The sequence below is a fragment of the Cryptomeria japonica genome, chromosome 1 (genome assembly GCF_030272615.1).
Source record: "Cryptomeria japonica chromosome 1, Sugi_1.0, whole genome shotgun sequence".
In the NCBI taxonomy this organism is placed as follows: domain Eukaryota; kingdom Viridiplantae; phylum Streptophyta; class Pinopsida; order Cupressales; family Cupressaceae; genus Cryptomeria; species Cryptomeria japonica.
This window is the reverse complement of record NC_081405.1, coordinates 612,796,022-612,818,033: the sequence shown is the minus strand read 5'-3', so window position 1 is coordinate 612,818,033 and position 22,012 is coordinate 612,796,022. Positions and strand designations below refer to the sequence as shown.

General features: G+C 33.5%; 1 protein-coding gene across 3 annotated transcripts in view; it reads left to right on the top strand.

Moving 5' to 3' along the window:
- Window positions 1-10,492: 10,492 nt before the first annotated feature.
- The window catches only part of LOC131049415 (ABC transporter D family member 1), a 63,606-nt gene continuing 52,086 nt past the window's right edge, over window positions 10,493-22,012 (top strand). The window contains exons 1-13 of one of the 3 annotated variants that reach the window (XM_057983471.2): window positions 10,493-10,731; window positions 10,851-10,890; window positions 12,805-12,990; window positions 16,081-16,366; window positions 16,599-16,823; window positions 17,607-17,804; window positions 17,927-18,381; window positions 18,655-18,793; window positions 18,940-19,018; window positions 19,327-19,565; window positions 19,743-20,047; window positions 20,163-20,280; window positions 20,389-20,550. In XM_057983471.2, coding sequence (XP_057839454.2) covers window positions 12,929-12,990; window positions 16,081-16,366; window positions 16,599-16,823; window positions 17,607-17,804; window positions 17,927-18,381; window positions 18,655-18,793; window positions 18,940-19,018; window positions 19,327-19,565; window positions 19,743-20,047; window positions 20,163-20,280; window positions 20,389-20,550 — 2,268 coding nt within the window. In that variant the 5' untranslated portion in view covers window positions 10,493-10,731; window positions 10,851-10,890; window positions 12,805-12,928. Of the gene's footprint in view, window positions 10,891-12,804; window positions 12,991-16,080; window positions 16,367-16,598; window positions 16,824-17,606; window positions 17,805-17,926; window positions 18,382-18,654; window positions 18,794-18,939; window positions 19,019-19,326; window positions 19,566-19,742; window positions 20,048-20,162; window positions 20,281-20,388; window positions 20,551-22,012 lie in introns of all 3 variants that reach the window. The other 2 variants (XM_057983472.2, XM_057983470.2) reach the window with 2 other exon arrangements.

Genomic DNA, 22,012 nt, shown 5'->3' with positions numbered 1-22,012 from the left:
TTATGTGGGGAAAGAGGTGGATAAAGTGTCTGAGGTGGTTTCTAAAGAGGTTCCTTCTTTCTCTGTTCCTACTCTGCCTCCCCAAGCCTCTGGAGGCTTGACGAAAGGTGCAGGCCTGGAAGCTAAGATTTGTCAGTAGGATTCTAGGATTGAGCTTCCAAACTTAGTTGAGGACAACTTTGGGGATTTGTTGAAAAATAGTAGGCTGAGAGTTCTAAAATGGTGAATATGACTGAGAATGTTGCTAAAGTTAGTGGTGGACATGGAAATTATGTTGCTCCCTTAGGGGATCAATGATGAAACCTTGATAGTAAGTCTTGCTTCTCTTCTGAGGAGATGCAGGGGTGGCAGAAGAAAGCTGAAAGGCTAGAAGATGGTTGGCAAACTGTGAAGGGTAAAAAAGCTAAAAAGACAATGAAGGAGGGAGGATTTGACACGACTCTACGTTCTCATTCAAAAGGAAGCCCCCCCCATTAAATGATTTGTTGATTTCTGGCTTTTTTTGGTTGTCTTTATTACAACTTTAGTTTTAGGTTGTGGGAGCCTTCTTTGAAAACCCATGTTTATGGTTAGGGAGCCTTTAAAACCCATGGTTGTCTGGTGACCTCTTTTTTCTATCTTTTGACAACTTCTTATTTTTGGGTTCTAGATTCATTCAAAATTTGTTTGTAAAGGGTTTCGAGTCCCTTCAAAACTTGCTTTTCCTTTAATAAAAAACATGTCTCACAAGAATCAAACACCCTAGCAGATATCCAACAAACACTTCACACGAAGTTAACAAAGGATGCAACTATCTAAGCAACAATATGCAATCAAACTGATCAAGATGTCTAATCAATCATATTAAATATCCATATCAAGTGATTATTATCTTGTCTTAACCATAAGAGGATACACTCGAAACCAGACAAGTCAGTCTTAAACGGGGTCCAAACTTTCTGAGATTAGACATTATCAACTATCACATCAAGCAATCAAAACGAAGACACATATCAATATGTTTGCCGAATTTTGTCCTAGTTAGTCTTTATCTTTTATCATTTGGTGATAGGTCATGTTCGTATGCTACTCAAGGATATCCAAGAGTGACTAGAGGAGCCATGATGGGCATTATCTTTTTCTTTGTTTGTTGTTTGTGGTGTGAACTAATGAAGTTTTGGGGTAATAGTTCCAGTGGGTGTTTGTGATTGGTACGTTCATTTGGCAAGTATCCCATGAAGGATAAGTATGCTTGTGACTACTCCACATACCTCGACCCCTAACATTATTCCCAGAATGAAGGGTTCACTCCTTGTCTGCTACATGTTTGTTTCTTCAATGAGATATCTTTACATCTTGGCTCCTTATACCTTGATGTGCAAATCTCCAATGTTACATAATAAGGCTCAATGATGAATATATATTGCGTTATGATAAAGGTACACAATTTCGTGAAAACCATCATCGTCATTTTCCAGTCTATCATTATCAATTATCATCTCATATCAATCATCCTCAATTGCTTCTAATTCATTCATATTTCATTCTAAGGTTCATTCTCTCATATTCTATCTCAATATCATCTTCACATCATCTCTATCTCTAATCAACTAACTATTCTTCTATCTCACATCCTTCTTCATTCGAGAGATCATTCATACCTTTAATGCATAAACAATCTCTCGAGGGGGCATTACACCCTAAGTATCATCGGGGCAATACTAGGGCAGAATTTTTTAGTTTTCTTTGACACAATGTTGGTTTCAACATTGTCTCAAAGAGGGGCAAGTGTAGGCACCTAAAAATGTCTCATTGATCATATACTAATTATTCGTCTAATTGATTAAATAATTATTTAATTATTTAATTAAGCTAATTAATCTTATTCTTCTAAATTCATATTTCTCCATCATCATATTACTAATTATTCCAATTTCTATCTTCTCATCAATTAATCATTTACCCTTTTCTACATATTAATTATTTAATTAATTATGATTTTAATTCTTTAATTTAAATAGTCTTTATTATTTAATTAAATTCAATTTCTAATTAATTAAATAATTTCTTTAAATTATTTAATTATCTAATTCATTCTTCTAATTCCAAACCTCCAAATCCCCAAATTCTAATTTCATTTAATTTCAATAATTCTTCTAATTTCATTAATTCTCCAAATTCAAATTCAAATTCATATTCTTCTAATTTCTTCTAATACATGTGCATGATTTCAAAAATCAAATTGAAAATCAAAGTCAAGTTCTAAATATATTCAAATAAAAAATTGAATTTAAAATAAATTCAATATTTGAATTAAATCTCATGCAAAGATTAAATTGAAAATTAAAGTCAAGTTCAAGCACATGCTAAATTAATTAAATAAATCATTATCTTTTCAATCTCTATTTCTATCTTCCACTTTGCTTTTTTCCAAAAAGCTTTCAATCGGTTAACTATTCCATCTATTTTAATTGATCAATTCAATTAATTGATTAATTGCATCATTATTCTCCAATCATTTTTTTTCATCTTTCAATCAACTTTTTTCTCAAATAGTTAACTCATTTATCTATTCAATCTATTTTGTTCCACCTCCAAATCAACAGTTCAACTATCAATCAACATATGAGCTCACTTGAGTTCCACCTCTTGATCATTATGTTCCACCTCTCAATCAATCCTCCCCAAAATTCTATAAATTCGAGATCAATTCTCCATTTTCAACAATCACGAACTTTGAATCTTTGTGTCACTTGCAGGTTACCAATGCAATATCTGAGAGCCACCACACCACAAAGAAGAAAGTACAAGGGCAAGTATGATGTGAAATAGGGAGTTTTGTATTGTTTAATTGATCCAATTATGCATCTATTTCATTGATTTATGTTTAGGATTGCTTGAACAGTTAAGGAATTCGTGATTTTCCTTATTTCCTATTTAGCTATGATGAATTTTACGCATATACAGGCTAGGCTCTCTAAAAGTTTTTTCAAGCTCATAATCACTAGATGATTTATCAAACCCCCACTATCATTCATTTGAGTATGTTGAGAAACAATTTTCCCTAGGTTTATCTATGGTGAAAGCGAGAGAAGAAATCTGTAATGCTGCTTGGGATTCAAGATCACGTAACTACAAGGGTGAAAAACCAAGTCCCCTTGGTCTTTGCTTCTTTGGTACTAACTTGGGTTGTAGTGGTTCCACAATGCCTTACTTTTGTAATCCAATAGGACCTTTTCCATCGTATCCCATCTTTTGCAAGAACTTAAAGCCGTTTCCATAATTTTCAACTGGTATTCTGATGTGATCTTGATTAGGCTATTTTGTTGGGTCTTTGTAAATCATATCGTAAAGGTCTTCTTGTTTCATTTCACCCCATTTTGTGAAAGTGGTGGGACCTTATTTTATGATTATTATTGATATCTTCTTTGATGGGTGTGGTCTACCATAAGTTTTAGGACAATCCATTTTTTGTCTTAGGTACATGGTTTGATTGATATTATACTCTCCCATTCCTTTGTCCTATAATTTGCCTTTGATATTAGCTTTCTTTAAAGTGGATGCTTTTAATGATTCAAGATCAATGTATGTTGAAGATGGGTTAGCTTCTCGATTTATAGGGACTATTCCTTCAAGCCTTGGTCAAATGTTGTTCCAATACAAATATGGATTTGGATCACCTTGAACTATGATTTCGGTTTCATTGTGCGGGAATTTGATACATTGATGATAAGTTGAAGGCACTACTTTTATTACATGTATCCATGGTTGACCCAAAGGTATGTTATACGTGACATCAAGGTCAAGGACTTGGCAAATCACACCTCTCACTATTTGCCCCACTCTAAGTGGTAGAGTGACTGTTTCTTTAGACAAATGTTCTTCATCATTATATGCCTTTGTAGTGATCTTCTTCCTAAAATCCACAACGTTTTTAGAGAATCCCAATGCTAAGACAACTTTCAAAGTGTGCAAATTTTGAGACCCGCTCCTCCATCTATCAAGACTAGTTTTGTGCAATGTTTATAAATGGAGAAAAACTTCAATAAGAAGTGGTGCATTGTGCACTTGTTGTGGAGATGTGTCATCTGCTTTAGTGAATGTGAGACTATGTGGGGTAGAGAGGTATCCCACCATGGCTTGAAACTAGTCCACGTTTAGATTGGTAGGTGCAGATGTCTCTTGCAAGGTTTTGTCCAAGATTGCTTTGTGCAAAGGTGAAATGCGTAAGAGTTTAAAGATTGATATGACAGCGGGTGTCTTTCCCAATTTATCTACAAGGTCATATTGGTTATTGGATGGTGAAGGTGTTTTGGATGTAGCACCCTATAGAGTAACTTTACCCCATTGATTAGTGACATTGCATTATGGGGCTTTGCCTTTTATGGTTATGGTAGACACATGAGGGGCCACTTCAGTGATATGATTTACAGTGTAGTCATAGGCCGCATTGGTGTAATTTAAATAATTATCTATTTTAGGGGCTTTTCCCTTATCATGTTTTGGGAATGGATCCTTACACATCGCTTGTTCTTCATCAGAAGAGTGACCCTCAACTTCGATTGCTCCATTATCAATAAGGTCTTGAATGAGATTCTTCAATTTATGGCAATTGCTAGTCTTATGACCCTTGCTCTTGTGATATTCGCAAAATTTATTACCATTCCACCATGAAGGTTTTACTCTTGATTCAAATGATTGATTATCAGGCAATGTGATGAGCTTATTGGCAACAAGTTTCTTCAATGTTGATTTGATTTGTTCTCCCAAAGGTGCCTATTTCCTCGGAGGTCTTCGTGCCCTTTGTGAATTAACTTGATTAATAGATGAGCTAGCACTGGAAAAACTTACCATCAGTTTAACCATATTTGCATCAACAACCCCATCATTCACGGTGTTCTTATTCTTGTTCCAAAATCATGGTTTTTCTTTTGAATTGGCTTCATCTTTGTTGTCTTTAAATATCTTGATAATTCCTTGCTCAATGAGAAAATTCTCAATAGACAAACCTTTTTCAAGGACTTCTTGGAATGTAGATAAACATGCTTTGTGAAGGTCAAATCCAATATCCTTATTCACATGTATAAAAATTTCAACCATTTATTTTTGTGGAATGTGTCAAGGGCATCAACTAGCTAAGCATCTCCATCTTTGTAAAAAATGACACAAAGAATTCACCATTTCATTGTTTGGTGTTTCATAATATTGCGACCAAAACTTCACATTCAATGTTGTATTAAAACTATTGGACAAACGCATCTGCCAATTCACCCCATGACTTAATTCTAAGTGGTAACTATGGAAACCACTACATGTCTTGCCCACCTAAACTTTGTGGAAATAACCTCATTAAGTAAGAGTCCTCTCGAGCTACCTCTTACACCCAAGATCCACAAAGGCGAGGGGAGAGCATACTTTCATTGAACACCTAGGGTTCAACAATAGATTGGTAAAGCACCCCAAACACTTCAAACAAGTTGTTTTTTTTAAAGCACCAAAAGAAGTGTTTTCTAATCTACTAAAATATAAGAAATCTCCTATATTACCCCTGCAAACACACATGTGTTGGTAGTTTTCAAAATTCCCCAACATGCAACCAAAATGATTAGCACATAAACTAAAAGTAAAGGGGCCTTCTACAATTGATTTTGTGTGTTTCAATCCTTGGCCAACCTGTAGAACACAGACATAGTAGAATAGACCATAGGCACGTAAGAAGTTAACAAAAATGTAAAAAATAACAAAACCCTAAACATGACAGGAAAACCCATAGACACAATAGAATCTAACAAAAACGTGTTAGAAATCTGGAGCACAAAACATTGTCAGAACTAGAAATGCATTAGAAATAGCCACATAAGCAATATAACTTGAGAAAAACATGCCAAAATTGACTGCAGATGCAACAAAACATAATACTATAAAACCCATAAAACCCTAATTAAGGAAAAACATGACAAAAAATTACAAAAACACGTTAAGATATAAAAATGCACTAGGAATGACAAAAAATGTGATGAAACATATTGTAGAAAACCCTAAATTTTTTCTAAAGCCCTAGATGTGATAGAAGTATTGTAGACACTCCAAGAACTTGCAAAAAGGTGTTTGAAATGACTGCAGACACGACATAAACAAATTTTGCCAAAAACCCTAAAACTTCTAAAACCCTAGACACAACAAAAGTACCATAAATGCAATAGAAACCTACAAAAATGTGTTAGAAAATTGATAGTTTGGACAAAATCGTAGACATGACAAAAATGACTGCGAACGTGACAAAACCTGAAAAATCATCACAAATTTTGGATCTGCGAACTTGCAATCACTTAAACAACAATAAAATGTCAAAAACTAGGGACTAGGGTCCCATCGAGCATGCCAAAATATTTATGTTGATATTGAAAACTAAATTATTGTAAAACCTAATGAGATTCAATCACCAAACCCTAGTTCTACAATGCATTTAACATAAAACCAATGAAGACCCTAGCAACATGCAAACATGAAAATAAAATAGAAATATTATACCAGAAACATGCTCCAAGGGTTTGCCTTCATTGTCTCCCTATCTCCATTGATCTTGCTTGACGTGTTATATTTGCTCTCAGATTTGGTGTGCACAAGAGCTCAATAGAGAACATATTATGGTTGTGTATGCAATTTGGCAGTGTAGGTGTTTGTACTTGAATTTTATATGAAAGGAGGGAGAAATAGTTATCTTTTATAGAGAGAACCCTAGAAATGGAGGACTAGGATTAAGAGGTGGAGGGATAAATGGTCAACTTAGATTAGAACGTTGGTATGGACAATAACAATTTACTAGAGAGGTGGTTAAAGGTAAATTAAAAGATGAATGACAAGTGTCATGGAGGGAAAAAGCTAATGAATTATTTACATAAATTAAGATTTATTTAATTAATAGAAGAGGTGGGGCCAATTAAATAAATAAAATATTTATTTAATTTAGGGGAAGGATAATTTAAATAAATAAAAATATTTATTTAAATGGGGGAAAGGCTTAGAATAAGATTAGTGAATTAGTTAAATAAATAAAAATCTTTTTAATTAATAGAAGGCTTATGACAAAATCGTTAAATAAATAAAATATTTATATAATTAGGCTAGGACAATTTCAGGTGTCTACAATATCATGATGTTACCATTTGCATGAAAATAAAAGAGAGTTTTAGAGCACATGCATGTTTGCTTATTATGTTGTTTATTAAGGAAAGTAGTTTATTTTTCTTGTGTATGATGGGTTTACCTTCTAGGATGGCTGTTGAATATTGAATAACATAGAAGATTGATCCTATTTTCGAGAAAAAATAAGTTATTTTCAAGTGCTTTGGGAAGAACCATGTTTACATTGAAATAGATGAATGCAACCCAACAAAATCATATTGATGTGTTTCTCTACCATATCCTAATAAAAGGACATTGCAGGTTCATGAGTAGGATATGAATGCATGTAGATATATCAGGTTGCATTGAGATTCTCTCAGTTTGCTTAATGTTTCTAGGTGGCAGAGACTTTTTGTGTAGGGTTGGGTATCTTTACACTTTCCCATAACCTTTTGGATTCTAGGGAAGTGTAAGCTTTGTGCTTAGACAAAAAATTGCTTTAGCTATGTTCTCATCTCTCGATCTTGCATATGACTAATGGGATTGATGGAATTCGCAAACCAAATGTCTATATTTTAGATTTTATACCTTGTATATTACACATGTTATTCTTCATCATTATGGTATTGAGTTAACTTTCTGGCATGAGAGCCTAAGTTGTACTAAAATTGATCTCATTTTCATGTGATAATACCTAGATTAAGCACTACTTCATTTGAGATGTATTTGACCTTTTATGTAAATATTGAGTTATTATATTCCATTTTATAGTATGCAAGATTTGACCATTTATTTATTTTGTGATATAGTTTAAGGGGAGAGAATCTTACAACAAAGGAATCATTACCTTGCACTACCATGGAGAAAGTCATTTGTTGTGGGTAAGAAGCATAAAAAATGAATCTGCACAAAGGGTGCCTAGGAGAGTTGCTAATTCAGAAATCATACACCCACGAGTTGCATCCTAGATACCCTTCTTGAGTGCAATCCAATAATCGTTCATGCAATTTGCCTTCCCATACAACTCAAAAATATATAAAGTAGGGTTGGGTTGAGTCACTAAAGGCATTGCAAAGCAAAACAAAATTAATGCCCAATTTGTACAATTACAGTTTGGAGTAATATTACAACATAAAAATATCTACAAAATACACTAGGATGCTTCTACTTTTAAAATTAGTTAAAAATCATATATTCATCAGAAGTTTATTCATTTTTAAGTAGGGTCAACTTTCTCTTTGCCAACAAGGGTTTAAAAGAATCTATCACTATATGGCCAAATTCACTTTTCAATATCCATAAGAGCTATATATTATTACTAGCATCTTGTAGGGGATACAACCTTCTATTCATTACAACACTAAAGTCTCTTTCCCTTTCTCTAATGGATTTTTTTAATTGAAATAATTCAAGATAAAAAAGATTAATACATGGGCAGTAATAAGACTGTCATTAGAAGCAACAACAACTAACATATAGAACAACAACAAGAACAACTAAACAACAAGAAGAATAACCATCTAAACATAATTACAAGGCACACTGTGTAACAAAGTTTCCCAACAACAACCCAATACAAGAAAATAATTGAACTAGACCGCAAACATAAACAAAATCTTGATAAATAAGAATCTTACAATCTAAATTTATAATAACTTTGCATTTGGGCTGAACAAAAGAGGTCTTCTTTGTGTAGTTTGATAATTTGAAGTTTTCATTCTTCTAATAAAATTCTGGTCTTAGACTGTTCCTTGGAGGTCTCTGCATTTGAAAACAAAGTGAGACAAATTGAAACAAGATCTCTAAGTAAAACTTAAGCATTTTAGTCTCTTGGTGAACCAGATGATTATAGAAAATAGCCAAACACCTGTATTTCCAGATGTTAAATAAAACATGTCTTATAGTATCTACCACCACATTAGTTTGAATGCTAAGGCCCAAAACAATAGTTTTCTAGCCCAAACCATGTTCAAAGAGAGCAAGGGAGTAATAGATGATAGCCTTCCATTTCATTTTAGCAAATGAACAATCCCCAAAAATATGTTTTAAAATGTCATTATACTAACAAAATGGACATTTGATTGGTTGAATTATCATACATTTCAACCTATCCCCAACAGGTAGTCTGAAATATAAGATTTTCCAAGCCAATATTTGTGCGAGACCTCCATGTTTGGTCACTCAACCTCATCCATGTCTTTTCATGAAGCCCGCATCTCCATTTCTGGCTTAATCTTGGATTTAAAGCCATGCTTGGAAGGAGGCTTAAATAAATTTTCTCAAGAAGAAAGCAATATAAAGGGAACTTGGAAGCCACAACTAATCTTTGTGACAATTGCACTATAAAGGAGTGCAAAGTTTCATAAAAAGATCCATTGGCACCAAAAAAATCACAAAAGTCAAAAACTCTTTAGACTCATGTTTAACTAAAAATTATTTTTAGACGCATCTCAAGAGAACCAATATATAGAATTAAAATCCCACAAGGAATTTATTACCCACCTCATGAAAATAGAGACACCATATACCAACTCAAAGGCCTAAAAATCAAATGAGATCCTAAATGAACTAGCTTGATTATACGTGACATTCTTATAAATTGTTTTAACTATTGAAATTATAGGAAGCCATTTAGTTGCGGAAAAAATATCATAAAATGGGGATGACTTTTAACAAATATATTCATAAAAGAATGACACATCGAAGAAAGAGAGATGAGGGTTTTGTCATATGTTATTATCGACAAAAGTCCAAAATTTCGCTGTCAACTATTCATCAATTATACCATATAAAAATTGTAACCACAACGATTATAAATATAATCACTATTTCATTTCATAATAAACAAACTTTAAAAATATTATCTATCAATTTTAATTTAACAATAATAACCATATCCTTTTCTTAAGAAAAGCAACCAATGATTTTGTGGTCATACCACATTTACTGAAAAAATAAAGCCTAACCTTCTTTACTAAAAAAAGAAAAAAAAAAACAAAAAAAATTCAAAAAAAATTAAATTTGATAAACTTATTTTTTTAACATTGATTGGACAATAATAAGTTGCAAAGAAATGAAATCCCACAATACAACAATAACCTGTGATGTATACAAAGCAAAAACCCTAACAAAAAGTTTGAATATTCTGTCATTAAAGAGAACATAACAGAATCTTCTTCCACCTGCTGACGTCATAATCTGTCTCATGTGGGAACGCGACAAACTTGGTCTAAATATATTACCGCCGATATCTACGGTAAAAATCTTTAAAAAGAATAAATCTATTGGAGTAAAAAGTTAAAAATTCCAAGATTCTCCACATTGAAACGTACTTGTACTTTGAATTGTTTTGTAGGAAAAGCAATAGTGACCGGCTGTAGACGGTTGCGCTGTGATCAGCATTGGTCAGGAGCGGTCGTGCTCTAACAATTGTGAAGATTCTACATCAGAGCAGTTCCATAAATAGCTGAGATTATCTCGATAGAAGGGCTTTTGAAAGCCTCAGCCTTCTCGCGAGATGGACTTGAGTGAAAAAATTGTGGAAAATAACTTCAAAATTGTTTTTAAAAGAAAAATGACATTAAAAATTGCCCTTTTTTGGGTTTATTCTGCTGTTCTCGTCTAAAGGTAGAGCATACACTTCATCACATTCCTTAATTTATATTTGAATCGGTGTTAATAAAATCCATTCTTTATTTTAATTCGGGTACAAAAATCGCGTGTTTTGTGGTGGAGGATTGGCCCAGCTACAGAAATAATTCATAAACAGTTGAGATTAGTGATCAGGTATTTTTATCCAATTCTGTTTTTAATTTTTCTTTTTCTTTTTTGTATTTCAAAGCTGTTTTGTTTCTTAACTTTCAGCAAATTGGAAAAATATATTTCATGGCTTAATTGGACCAGAAGCAATAGCGGAAACCCTTGATAATTAGGTTAAATTTTGCATGCATATTGCTTTGGAATATTTTTGTTTTTCTGTTATTGGATTGCAGTAATGGGTCGAAGATTTTTCAGATGATGAAATGTGGGTGGATGTTTGTATTGGGAATTTTGATGAGCCGATGGAATTCATGAATTGGGTTTTAGATTTTCGTTGGAGTTTGTCATGGGTTCAACTCTCAGGGGCGTGGACATGTTTCATTTTGAGTTTTGGATTAGTAAAGATCAGGAAGGACATATTTATAATTGGACATCGTAGCTCTCTATCGTATGGAACATGTATTTTTGAGAATTTCCCTTTGAAAATTCACGACGCTGAATAATGATGCCTTGAAGTTTTGCCTTTGTTGATAGCTACGTCATCATTGCCTCCGATTAATCTATTTCCTTAATTCTGCGGAAAGTTGTGAATTGGAATGAGCAGGTCATTCAAAACTAGTTGAAATTGGGAAAACTTAGTGGGCCTACTTATGATTTATTTTTGACTTGTAGATAGGTAATGTTTAAGACATTAAATAAATTAGAAATTCAAAGAGTTGAGATGACCGGGGAAGGTCTTTATTTTGCAGCCTCCGGATGGAAAATAACAATTGGTTTCTGTAGCTTTTGAAGATAGACGCGTTGACAACGTTGAGGTTATGCCCGCAATAGAACCCTTGTAGGTCTCGTGTCTTTAATTGGGGCAGTTGCTTGATGGTAGCACAATTAGCAGAGTTCCTATTGATGGAGGCCGTAAATTAGCTGTTTCATATCTTAAGACAGGCAAGTCCAGAACTGAATGGGTCAGGTTAAACTTATTGTATGTGAGATCGGAGGAACTTTGTTTGGTCCAAATTGTTGTTAACAACTGGATGGGGTATCTTACTAATTTATAGACCCTTACAATCCTAAAACTTAAAGAATCATGGTGCCCTCAATTCTATGGGATTTCTAAGGATTTAAAAATTATTGCCCTTGGATTGGCTTTTTGCATTAAGGTTCTCTCAATTCTACGATCTATAGAGGAACATTCAATAATGAGCTTAAAGGAACTCTCTAATTTGCAGCTGTTACTTAAAATAAAAATAGCTTAAAGACTGCTGCCATTGAATGAAAATAGCGCTTTTATTTGGTCAATCATCTCCTTTGAACTACGCAGTCGCACAAATGATTCTTCTTCTTTCCACTGGATTTTGAGTACTGTTGGGAGCCTATGAGAATAGAATGGGGTTGCCACTCAAGCTTTAGTTTTGTCTTAACTAAAGTTATTTATCTGAAGCAGGATGGAATTTCTATAAGTTGGTTACTTCTAGGCTATTACTTTATACCAGCCAAATAATATAAGTCTGCAGAATTTAATTACATGTAATGAATCTTAGGTTACCTGGGAATGATGTTATAATTGATAGTTGCGTTGTTGCACATTTGGGCTGGAGCATCAGGATGAATAAGTATAGAGATATTTACTATTTTTGAGCTTGATTTCAAACAACTAAAAGCTGAGGATGAATGCTTGATTAACCTTGAAGTTGATACACAAACAATGTCACTTTAAAATGAAGAACGTTAGGAACAACGAAATTTGGTCATCAGGACATTTAAATTGCTATTTTCAACTGTAAGATCACAGCAAGATTTTAACAATAAATATTGTCATGATTCTGGTTTTATCAGCCCATACATGTTTGCTTTTCTAAGTCCTTCTGGTTTTGGCTATAAACTTATTTCTGCTGCTTGAAAACATATTGATTTCAATTCATGGTTTGTGGTTTCCAACTGTAGGCTCCACGCTAAGGAACACCTGTAATGTGAAGATTGTCTGGGACCTTTGGCAAATGTTTAGTAAAGCATATTGGAGCAAACTTTCTCAATAAGTCATTGAGACAAATATTCAAAAGTCACCAACATGTCTTCACTGCAGCTTTTGCGAACAACACAAAAGGGTCCTGGTTTCTCTCACTCTAGAAGGTATGGTACTTATCAACTAATGAGGTTTGTCTCAATTTATTTTGATTGGGGAGCTTTTCATCAATCTTTTATTAGTAAAGGATTTGAAAAGATTTCAATTTCTGTGTGACATTTGTAAATAAAAATTATACTTGAAAAGATTGAAAACTAAAATCATGCAGAATTATTTTGTAATTGTCTTTTGTTTTTTCACTAGAAAAATCTTCTTTGTTTTCCCTTTTTATGTAAGTATGCATCACACATCGTGGAGCCAAAAAACCATCTTTTGGTGTGGACCATAGTTGCAGAAATCCTTAAAAAATTGCAGTTTATTTTGATTAATCAAGCTTGGCCTTACTGCGAATATATTTGCCAAAAAATTCTCCAGCTTTTTCAAATGATCAGTCAACCCAGCTTTTTTGGTCAATGGAATGTGATTTAATCATGTTTTTTCAGAAATTGTGAGTTTTCAAGAATTTCAAAAAAAAATGTGATTTTTGTTTATAAAACCTGAATTTCAGTCACTCTTGCTCATTTTTACATTACTTATTTTTTTCAGTTTTTAGACTGTGATTTTGACATTTGTAAAAAATTTAGTACACCCTAACCCTAATCTGATATTTTCCTGATTAAATATTGGTTAGTTGAAAAAATCTTTACCCTTTCGTTTGGCAAGATATTCTTGAGAATTATTTTTTCTACTATAAGAAAGAACAATTCAAACACACTCAAAATTAACTCAAAAAAGTAACACAAACTAATAAATTGGATAGATGTATTTGTACTTTCTGTGGTGGAGAGTATGAGTTCAATTTAATCGTTTGTAAACATAAGAGAAATGTTAACAATGAAATGATAATTTGTCATTCTTTATTTTACAAAGGAGATGAACGCTCCTTAAATAGAGATTATAAGAGGATCTTTTTATAACAGAAATGATTGAGAATAGAAACATGAAAGAAAACATTCTAAGTAAGAACTAACTATGAAAAGGAAAGATCCTAAACTAATTAACTGAATGACCATTGTAGAAACATTACAAAATTACTTTAATACTCTCTCTTAATGGTCATTTTACTAACTACCCTACAAAAAACTTGACATAACCTGCAGTCATCTGGCCGTGAATGCAAAAAAGGCTGCCCCTTTTCTTCAGAATGCTCCGTGACATGAGTCTGCTAAGACCACCCTCCTTGGTTCTGCAAAACTTTTGGATATGACCAAGATCACTACAATTCTTCAAACTTGATGTGGGTAACGAAGCCATCAACTTCTCATAAACCTCAATTTTTGTTGACAAAAAAAGCGACAAAAAATTGAAACCACGATTTTGTGGAAAAAATGGTAAAACCCCATGAGCATGATTTTTGTAAAACCCCCCCTGATTTTTTCCAAAAAATCATACAAAACCCTTCCATGATTTTTTGTGGAAAAAATCTAAAAACCCATGAAAAACTTTGCACCCAGACATAACACAGCAACAGGAACATCTGCGATTTTTGTATGAAAAAAATGGGCAAAAAACGATTAAAAAAACCACCGTGATTTTTTTTGAAAAAAGAATCAAAAACCCCCAAAAAACAGCGCAACACCCTTCATGATTTTTTGTGGAAAAAATCATGCAGAACCCCTCTAAAGCATGAAGTCTTCACGTGTTGAAACCCTAGCCACAAAAAAAAAAAAACCCACGATTTTTATCAAAAAACCGTTCATAAACTTTGCTGGTAAAACCCCTCGATCTCCAGCAGAAAAAAACGACGAATTTTATTCTATAAAAAATCTGCCAAAAAAAATGATTTTTGTTTTAAAAAAATCGATCAAAAAACTTCTAGAGATTTCCTCGAAATTTCTAGGTAAAAACCATAATTTTTTTTTATTCAAAAAATTTGCCAAAAAAGGACCTATGCTTTGATACCATGAAATGATAATTTGTTATTCAGTATTTTACAAAGGAGACAAAGGCTCCTTAAATATAGATTATAAGAGGATCTTTCCATAAGGGAAACGATTGAGAATAGAAACACGAAAGAAAAACATTCTAAATAAGAACTAACTACGAAAAGGAAAGATTCTAAACTAACTAACTAAATGACCATTATAGAAACATTACAAAATTACTTCAATAAGCAATGTGTAATTATGGAGCATACTCTGTAACTAGCTATATTTACCTTTTTGTTGATGTATCACAAAGCTTCTAGGATATGAAAAATATTTGTTTCAGGAATGTTTGGAGAGAAACCTCCAGGGGATGATTTAGGTGATGCAAGCCTAAAAATATGTTAAAAAGGCTAATTTAATACAGAAAAAACGAAATTATAAAACTTGATATAAATCATGGATATATAATATGTAATTAACTAAAATATTTAAAGAAATTAAGCAACTGTAAAACCTCCCTTGTTTGATGATCCACAAAAATATTTTTAAATCTACATTTTATTTATTTCCAGATCAAATTCAATTTTATACTTTAAAAATGACAATATGCATTTTGACAAACTATGGATCAGAAATATATCAGTTCTATTAATAAGGATTATCATCTTAAATAAATATGAATAAAAGTTCAGCAACACATTTGGTTTAAATGTTCAATCAGGAAAAAAACAACTCAAGATCTAGAGTTATTGAAACATGAGTCAGCTCCATTATAGTGGGAAATTTAGACAAAACTTTCAGCATCCCATGCTAGAGCTTAGAGATCACGAATGAAATATTTAGAGTTATTAAAGCACAAATCAGCTTTATAATGTTGGGAAAATAAGTCAAAGCTTTCAGCATTGCACACTAGAGCTGAGAGAATATGAATTTTAAAGAGAAAACACTGATGTCCTCCATCCAGCGTTTGATGTTCCCTGGTTGTCTGAGATGCGTCTCTTGTGTTTTGGGGATGTCTGGGACAAGTCTATGCACCCTCAAGACACATGAAAGATGAGAAGTTTTCCAGGTCCCTGTGGAACATTGCTTTATTAATATGTATGTAGTCCTAAATTTTTTCTCATGAAACACAGGGAAGGCATACCAGATCTCTGTGGACATGCCCTGTGCAACACTCTTTAATCATTATTTTATGTAGTTCTTAATGGTTTATCTTATATATACTTGCAGGAAAGTACTTGCAGTTGCAGCAGCGGCATTGATTGCTGGAGGTGGTCTGGTATATATGCAGTCGAGTTTGCGTAGTAGAAATTCTCACAATGAACAGTATGATTCTTCTAATGGAACTGATAAAGAGAAAGAAACAGCAAGACGAAATGGACCTAATAGTCCTATGTCTAAAAAGATCAGGCTAAAAAGGAGTGCACTGAAATCACTCAAGGCATTAGCAGGAATTCTGTTAGCTCAGATGGGTAGAAAAGGAATGCATAATCTCTTATCTCTGGCTGTAATAGTGGTAAGACTTGTAATATGTACTTTCTGTGCTTCATTGCACACCAAAGATTCCTTTTAATGTAAAAAACACCCTTTATTGGTCAGCATGCAAGTTTATTGTCAACAGTGTTGGGTGAAATTGACATTTCTGGTCCTTAGTTTTTTTGCATTATATATTTCGATGTTGGAGTTTTTCTTTTTCTTTTTATTGTAATGACTTTATAGTGTCCCTTGATTGGGTTATATGCATGCAGATACTTAGAACTGCTTTAAGCAATCGATTGGCAAAAGTTCAAGGTTTTCTGTTCAGAGCTGTTTTTCTAGGGCGTCTGCCTTTATTCTTGCGCCTCATTGCCGAAAATCTTCTTTTATGTCTTCTTCAATCAGCGTTTTTCTCCACTGCAAAGTATTTAACAGGAACCTTAAGCTTGCATTTCCGAAAAATATTGACAGATCGTATTCATGCAGACTATTTTCAGGTATGTAGATATCAGTACAATTTGCACCAAATATTAGTTTTTCCTTGTTTTTATGGATGGCATGAATATAATATCCTTTATGAATAAATTGACACCTATTTTATATCTTTTTGTGGTGCATAATTTGATTTTCTGTTATTGTTACATCACTCATGCAATCTTATAAATTTGAAAAGCCCGTACTCAAAGTTACAATATTGTTTAAGTAGCCAGTGATGCATAGTTTGATTTTTGTTATTGCTGAAACACTCAAGCACGTTTATTGAAGCTGTTCGACATTAAGCACCATAAGGTTTTCAATTAGGAGGCCTAGCATAAATGCTTTTCATGAGATTGTTGATTCTATTTTGCACTCTGCACTTATTTATTGGAAGCACTCATTTTAAGTATTGTATGCTTGAGTATTTTGAATAGTTAATAAAATTTTCTCCCAAATGGTTATGTTTTGATTGTCTTCTATCAAACTTTTTCTTATTGCTATGAGTTACTTTCAGAATATGACATATTACAAGATATCTCATGTGGATAGTCGAAACACTCAAGCACGTTTATTAAAGCTGTTCGACATTAAGCACCATAAGGTTTTCAATTAGGAGGCCTAGCATAGTTGCTTTTCATGAGATTGTTGATTCTATTTTGCACTCTGCACTTATTTATTGGAAGCACTCATCTTAAGTATTGTATGCTTGAGTATTTTGAATAGTTAATAAAATTTTCTCCCAAATGGTTATGTTTTGATTGTCTTCTATCAAACTTTTTCTTATTGCTATGAGTTACTTTCAGAATATGACATATTACAAGATATCTCATGTGGATAGTCGAACAACTAACCCAGAACAGAGAATTGCGAGTGATATTCCAAAGTTCTGCTCAGAGTTGTGTGATCTTATTAGAGAAGACTTGACTGCAGTTTCTGATGGACTGCTATATACCTGGCGTCTTTGTTCTTACGCGAGTCCTAAATATGTTCTATGGATACTGGTAACAGAATGCCTTTTCTACCCTGTTATTATTTTTTACGTTTTAAGGAGGAAATGTAATGTTTTAGTTCTTCACCTTTGTTTATATAATCTGATATGGGTTATTGTTTTTCTACGTTGTAGGCATATGTTACTACTGCAGGTCTTGTAATTACAAACCTTTCTCCCCCTTTTGGGAAGCTGATGTCTAAAGAACAACAGTTGGAAGGAGATTATCGACATTTACATTCCCGATTAAGGAGCCATTCAGAAAGTGTTGCATTTTATGGTGGCCAAGATAGAGAGGCATCCTATATACAACATCGTTTTAAAATCCTGGTTAGGCACATGAGCCTTGTTCTGCATACAAATTGGTGGTTCGGGATGATACAGGACTTTTTCCTTAAGTATTTGGGTGCTACAGTTGGGGTAGTTCTCATCATTGAACCATTCTTTTCTGGCAATTTGAAACCTGATACTTCAACATTAGGACGTGCTGAAATGTTGAGTAACCTACGCTACCATACTAGTGTCATTATATCTTTGTTCCAAGCCTTGGGAACACTCTCTATTAGTTCTCGACGTCTCAGCCGACTTAGGTAAAGGCTGCCATAAATCATTTGCTTGCTTTGGATGATTTCTTCTTTTCTTATTTTGATTGGTTTGCATTGGATTTGATGGTGGATAAGCATTTGTATCTTTAAATGATGAATAGAAGATAGGTATATGAAAATAGTAAATTAAATAATGGTTTATGATGGAATAATAAAATCTGAGATTGGAGTATTATCATAAAGCGTCAACTTAAGTTTTATTTAATGCCAAAATATATTCATACTGATATGACATGATGTGTTTTGTTGAAATTTCAGTGGTTATGCGGATCGCATTCGGGAACTGATGCTTGTATCAAGGGAGCTAAGAGTTGCTGGTGGAAATCGTGCTATTCAGAATAAAGAGAGTGGGAGCTACTTTACTGAAGCCAAACATATTGAGTTTGATGGTGTCAAGGTAATTAGAACACTTCAGAAAAAATAATTTTGCTCCAGCTTTTATAGTTGGCCATTTTTATAAGGTATAAATAATTTTGCTCCAACTTTGCCTCTGGCCTTGCAGTTTAAGGTGCTAAATAGATAAGTTATCTTACTTGGTGGCAGGTTGTGACACCAACTGGGAACACCTTGGTAGAAGATTTGACTCTGAAAGTAGAACCTGGTTCTAATCTTCTCATCACTGGTAAGTATCAGCTACAATGCTATACTATCAGCTTTTATTATTATATCTTGGTTTTACAATTCTGGACATTAACTTGAAGGAAATAATTGTTTCTGGCCATTTTTATGGGTCATTCCATAATGTTTGTAGTCTTCCAAAATTGATTTAGCTTATATAAGCTATTTTTCTGTTTAAGATATTTGTACAATGTATAGTTGTTCTTCTCACAAGCATTTGATGCTCTATTGAGGGATAGATTAAATCAATTATGTAGTTTTCGAACCTCATTTTGTAAGTATTGTAGTTTTTCTGCTGTGTTTATGCCGTAGGTCCAAATGGGAGTGGGAAAAGCTCTTTATTTCGGGTGCTTGGAGGCCTTTGGCCATTGGTGGCTGGCCGTGTTACAAAACCAGGGTTGGGGTCAGATCTCAATAGTGAGATATTCTATGTGCCACAAAGGCCTTATACAGCTGTTGGAACATTGCGGGAACAGCTAATTTATCCTCTTACTGCTGCAGAGGAGACTGAGCCACTTACTGAGGAAGGGATGCATGAGCTGCTTAAAAATGTTTGTGCATGTTTGCCATCTATTTATATTGAACTAATGGTTTTGACTATGGTTTATTGACATTGTAGGTCCTTGAAGTTAGTGGCAAGTTGGATAATGCATCTTATTAGGAAATCTGACATATTTATGGACATATCAATTCACTGGTTCTAAGATAAACTAGTTTATTCTTCGCAGGTTGATCTTGAGTATCTATTAGATCGTTACCCTCCAGATGAAGAAGTGAACTGGGGTGATGAACTTTCACTTGGGGAACAACAGAGATTAGGAATGGCAAGACTTTTTTACCACAAACCTAAATTTGCTATCCTTGATGAGTGTACCAGTGCTGTCACTACAGACATGGAAGAGCGGTTCTGTGCAAAAGTTCGTGCAATGGGTACATCATGCATTACAATATCTCACAGGCCTGCTCTTGTAGCATTTCATGATACTGTTCTGTCTTTAGATGGGGAGGGAGGCTGGAGTGTTCATTACAAGAGGTTATGACAAGCATATATATATTTTATACAAATATTTGGTTTCTGCAAGGGCTGTCAGTTAATCATCACAATTACTGTCTTTGGCTCTGACATTTTTCTCTTTACTTATATGCAGGGATTCTGCAACATGCCTTCATGAAATAAGAAATGATGAATCTGGTAATGAAATAATGAGAACGGAGCGTCAGAGTGATGCATTGACAGTGCAAGAAATGTTTGCATCCACAAACGGGGTACTTGAGTTTGTTTTGATTTACTGAATTTCAAATTATTTTTTCCAAAGTTTCCACCAATGTGATCAGTGTAATACTTAAACTGTCAGTATTTGGTTCATTTGACAGGAAACTGCATACGATGATTCCACATTGATTGAACCATATGTAGGTGATGTAGTAGCAAAGTCTCCACCAAAAGAGCCTCAAATATCAATTCCCAACATTCCATTGTTGAAGGCCAATCCTCGTAAAATGCCAACAAGAGTATCTGCACTCCTAAGGATATTGGTACTTCTTGCTATGACAGATTCTTTTTCATTGATTAATATTAGCATATCTTTTTGGTCTTCGAAATTCGTCTGTGTACATACTTCAGCATGTAATGCAATAACAAGCACATGATCTTACATTGGATATAACTAATTTTACTTTATGGTAATTAGCTCAAATGTTATGAAGGTTGGTGAGTTAACTATTGATTACTTGACAATTATAAGTTTCAGGTTGTGCATGTTTTCAGAGTTCTTATATTTTGAAGCTTTTCAAGATTCGTTGAATTTGATTGCAAGAGCTTCATTGCAAGTGCAAGTGTCTATGACTTTTAGATTGTAAACAGCACTTGTATACCTACATGCTCATCAACTTCAAGTAAAAGCATTCAAAAAGCAAATCTTATACTGACGGTTCTGCGGAATAACAAAATGGCCATGCAAAATAGCAATAATAAATCTTGTCATGCTGATGAGGACAAAGGAATAAAAGTGGAACAAATTGCTGTAATCATCATTAGGTAAGTTAAAACCAGAAGCGTTCATAAATAAGTCCAAAAAAACTAGTCACTTTAAAAGTTTAGATAAAATACAGATTACCTGCATGTAAAATACAAAAGGAAGCCTTATAGCGACGATGCTGCAGAATAACAAAATGGCCATTCTAAATAGCAATATTAGATCTTGTCACGCTGATAAGGAAAAAGGAACAAAAATGGGACATATTGGTACAATCATCATCAGGCAATAAACTTTCATGACTTAAAAACCTGAAATATATATGAATAAGTCTAAATAACTTGTGACAAAAACAATAAAATGCAGATTACCTCCATATAGAATAATTTTTTTTTATAATTAATTATTAATTAATTGTCATTTAGTATTAGGCTAGTTTAGTTAGATAGTTTCTATTTCAGTCTTCTGCTTTCGATTGTTTCGGTTAGAAAAATCGTAATGTAATTGCCTATATGTAATTCGTTTCTCTTCATTAATTTAATATGCATTTACTATTTCATGGTGTTAGAGCCAATTTCAATTTTTTGGCAGATTTTTTAAATAAAAAATTGTGTTTAATCCCGAAAATTTTTTTTTTCAGAATTTTTTTTCTTTAATTTTTTTTTAAAACAAAAAATAAAAAATCTCAAGTTTGAAAATCGTAGAGGGTTTTCGCTTGTGTGCAAATTGCGGATTTTTTCTTTTGGTGAGTGATCGTGGAGTTTGTTAATAGACTTTTGTTTTTCTTTGTTTTTTTTGAAGGGTTTTTTAGCTTGTGACATTCTAGGGTTCTTGCGTTGGGTGTTGTGTCGAAAAATTGTGTCGGGTTCGTAAAAAATAAAGCGGGCTTATTGAAGATCACGCCGTTTTTTGTTTTCACAGGATTCTTCAACACGCAACAAGTTCTTTTGGCAACAATTTTTTTTTTAACACCAACTCCTTTGAAAATCACAATGCCTTTGTCTGCAAGTCGTGACGCCTTT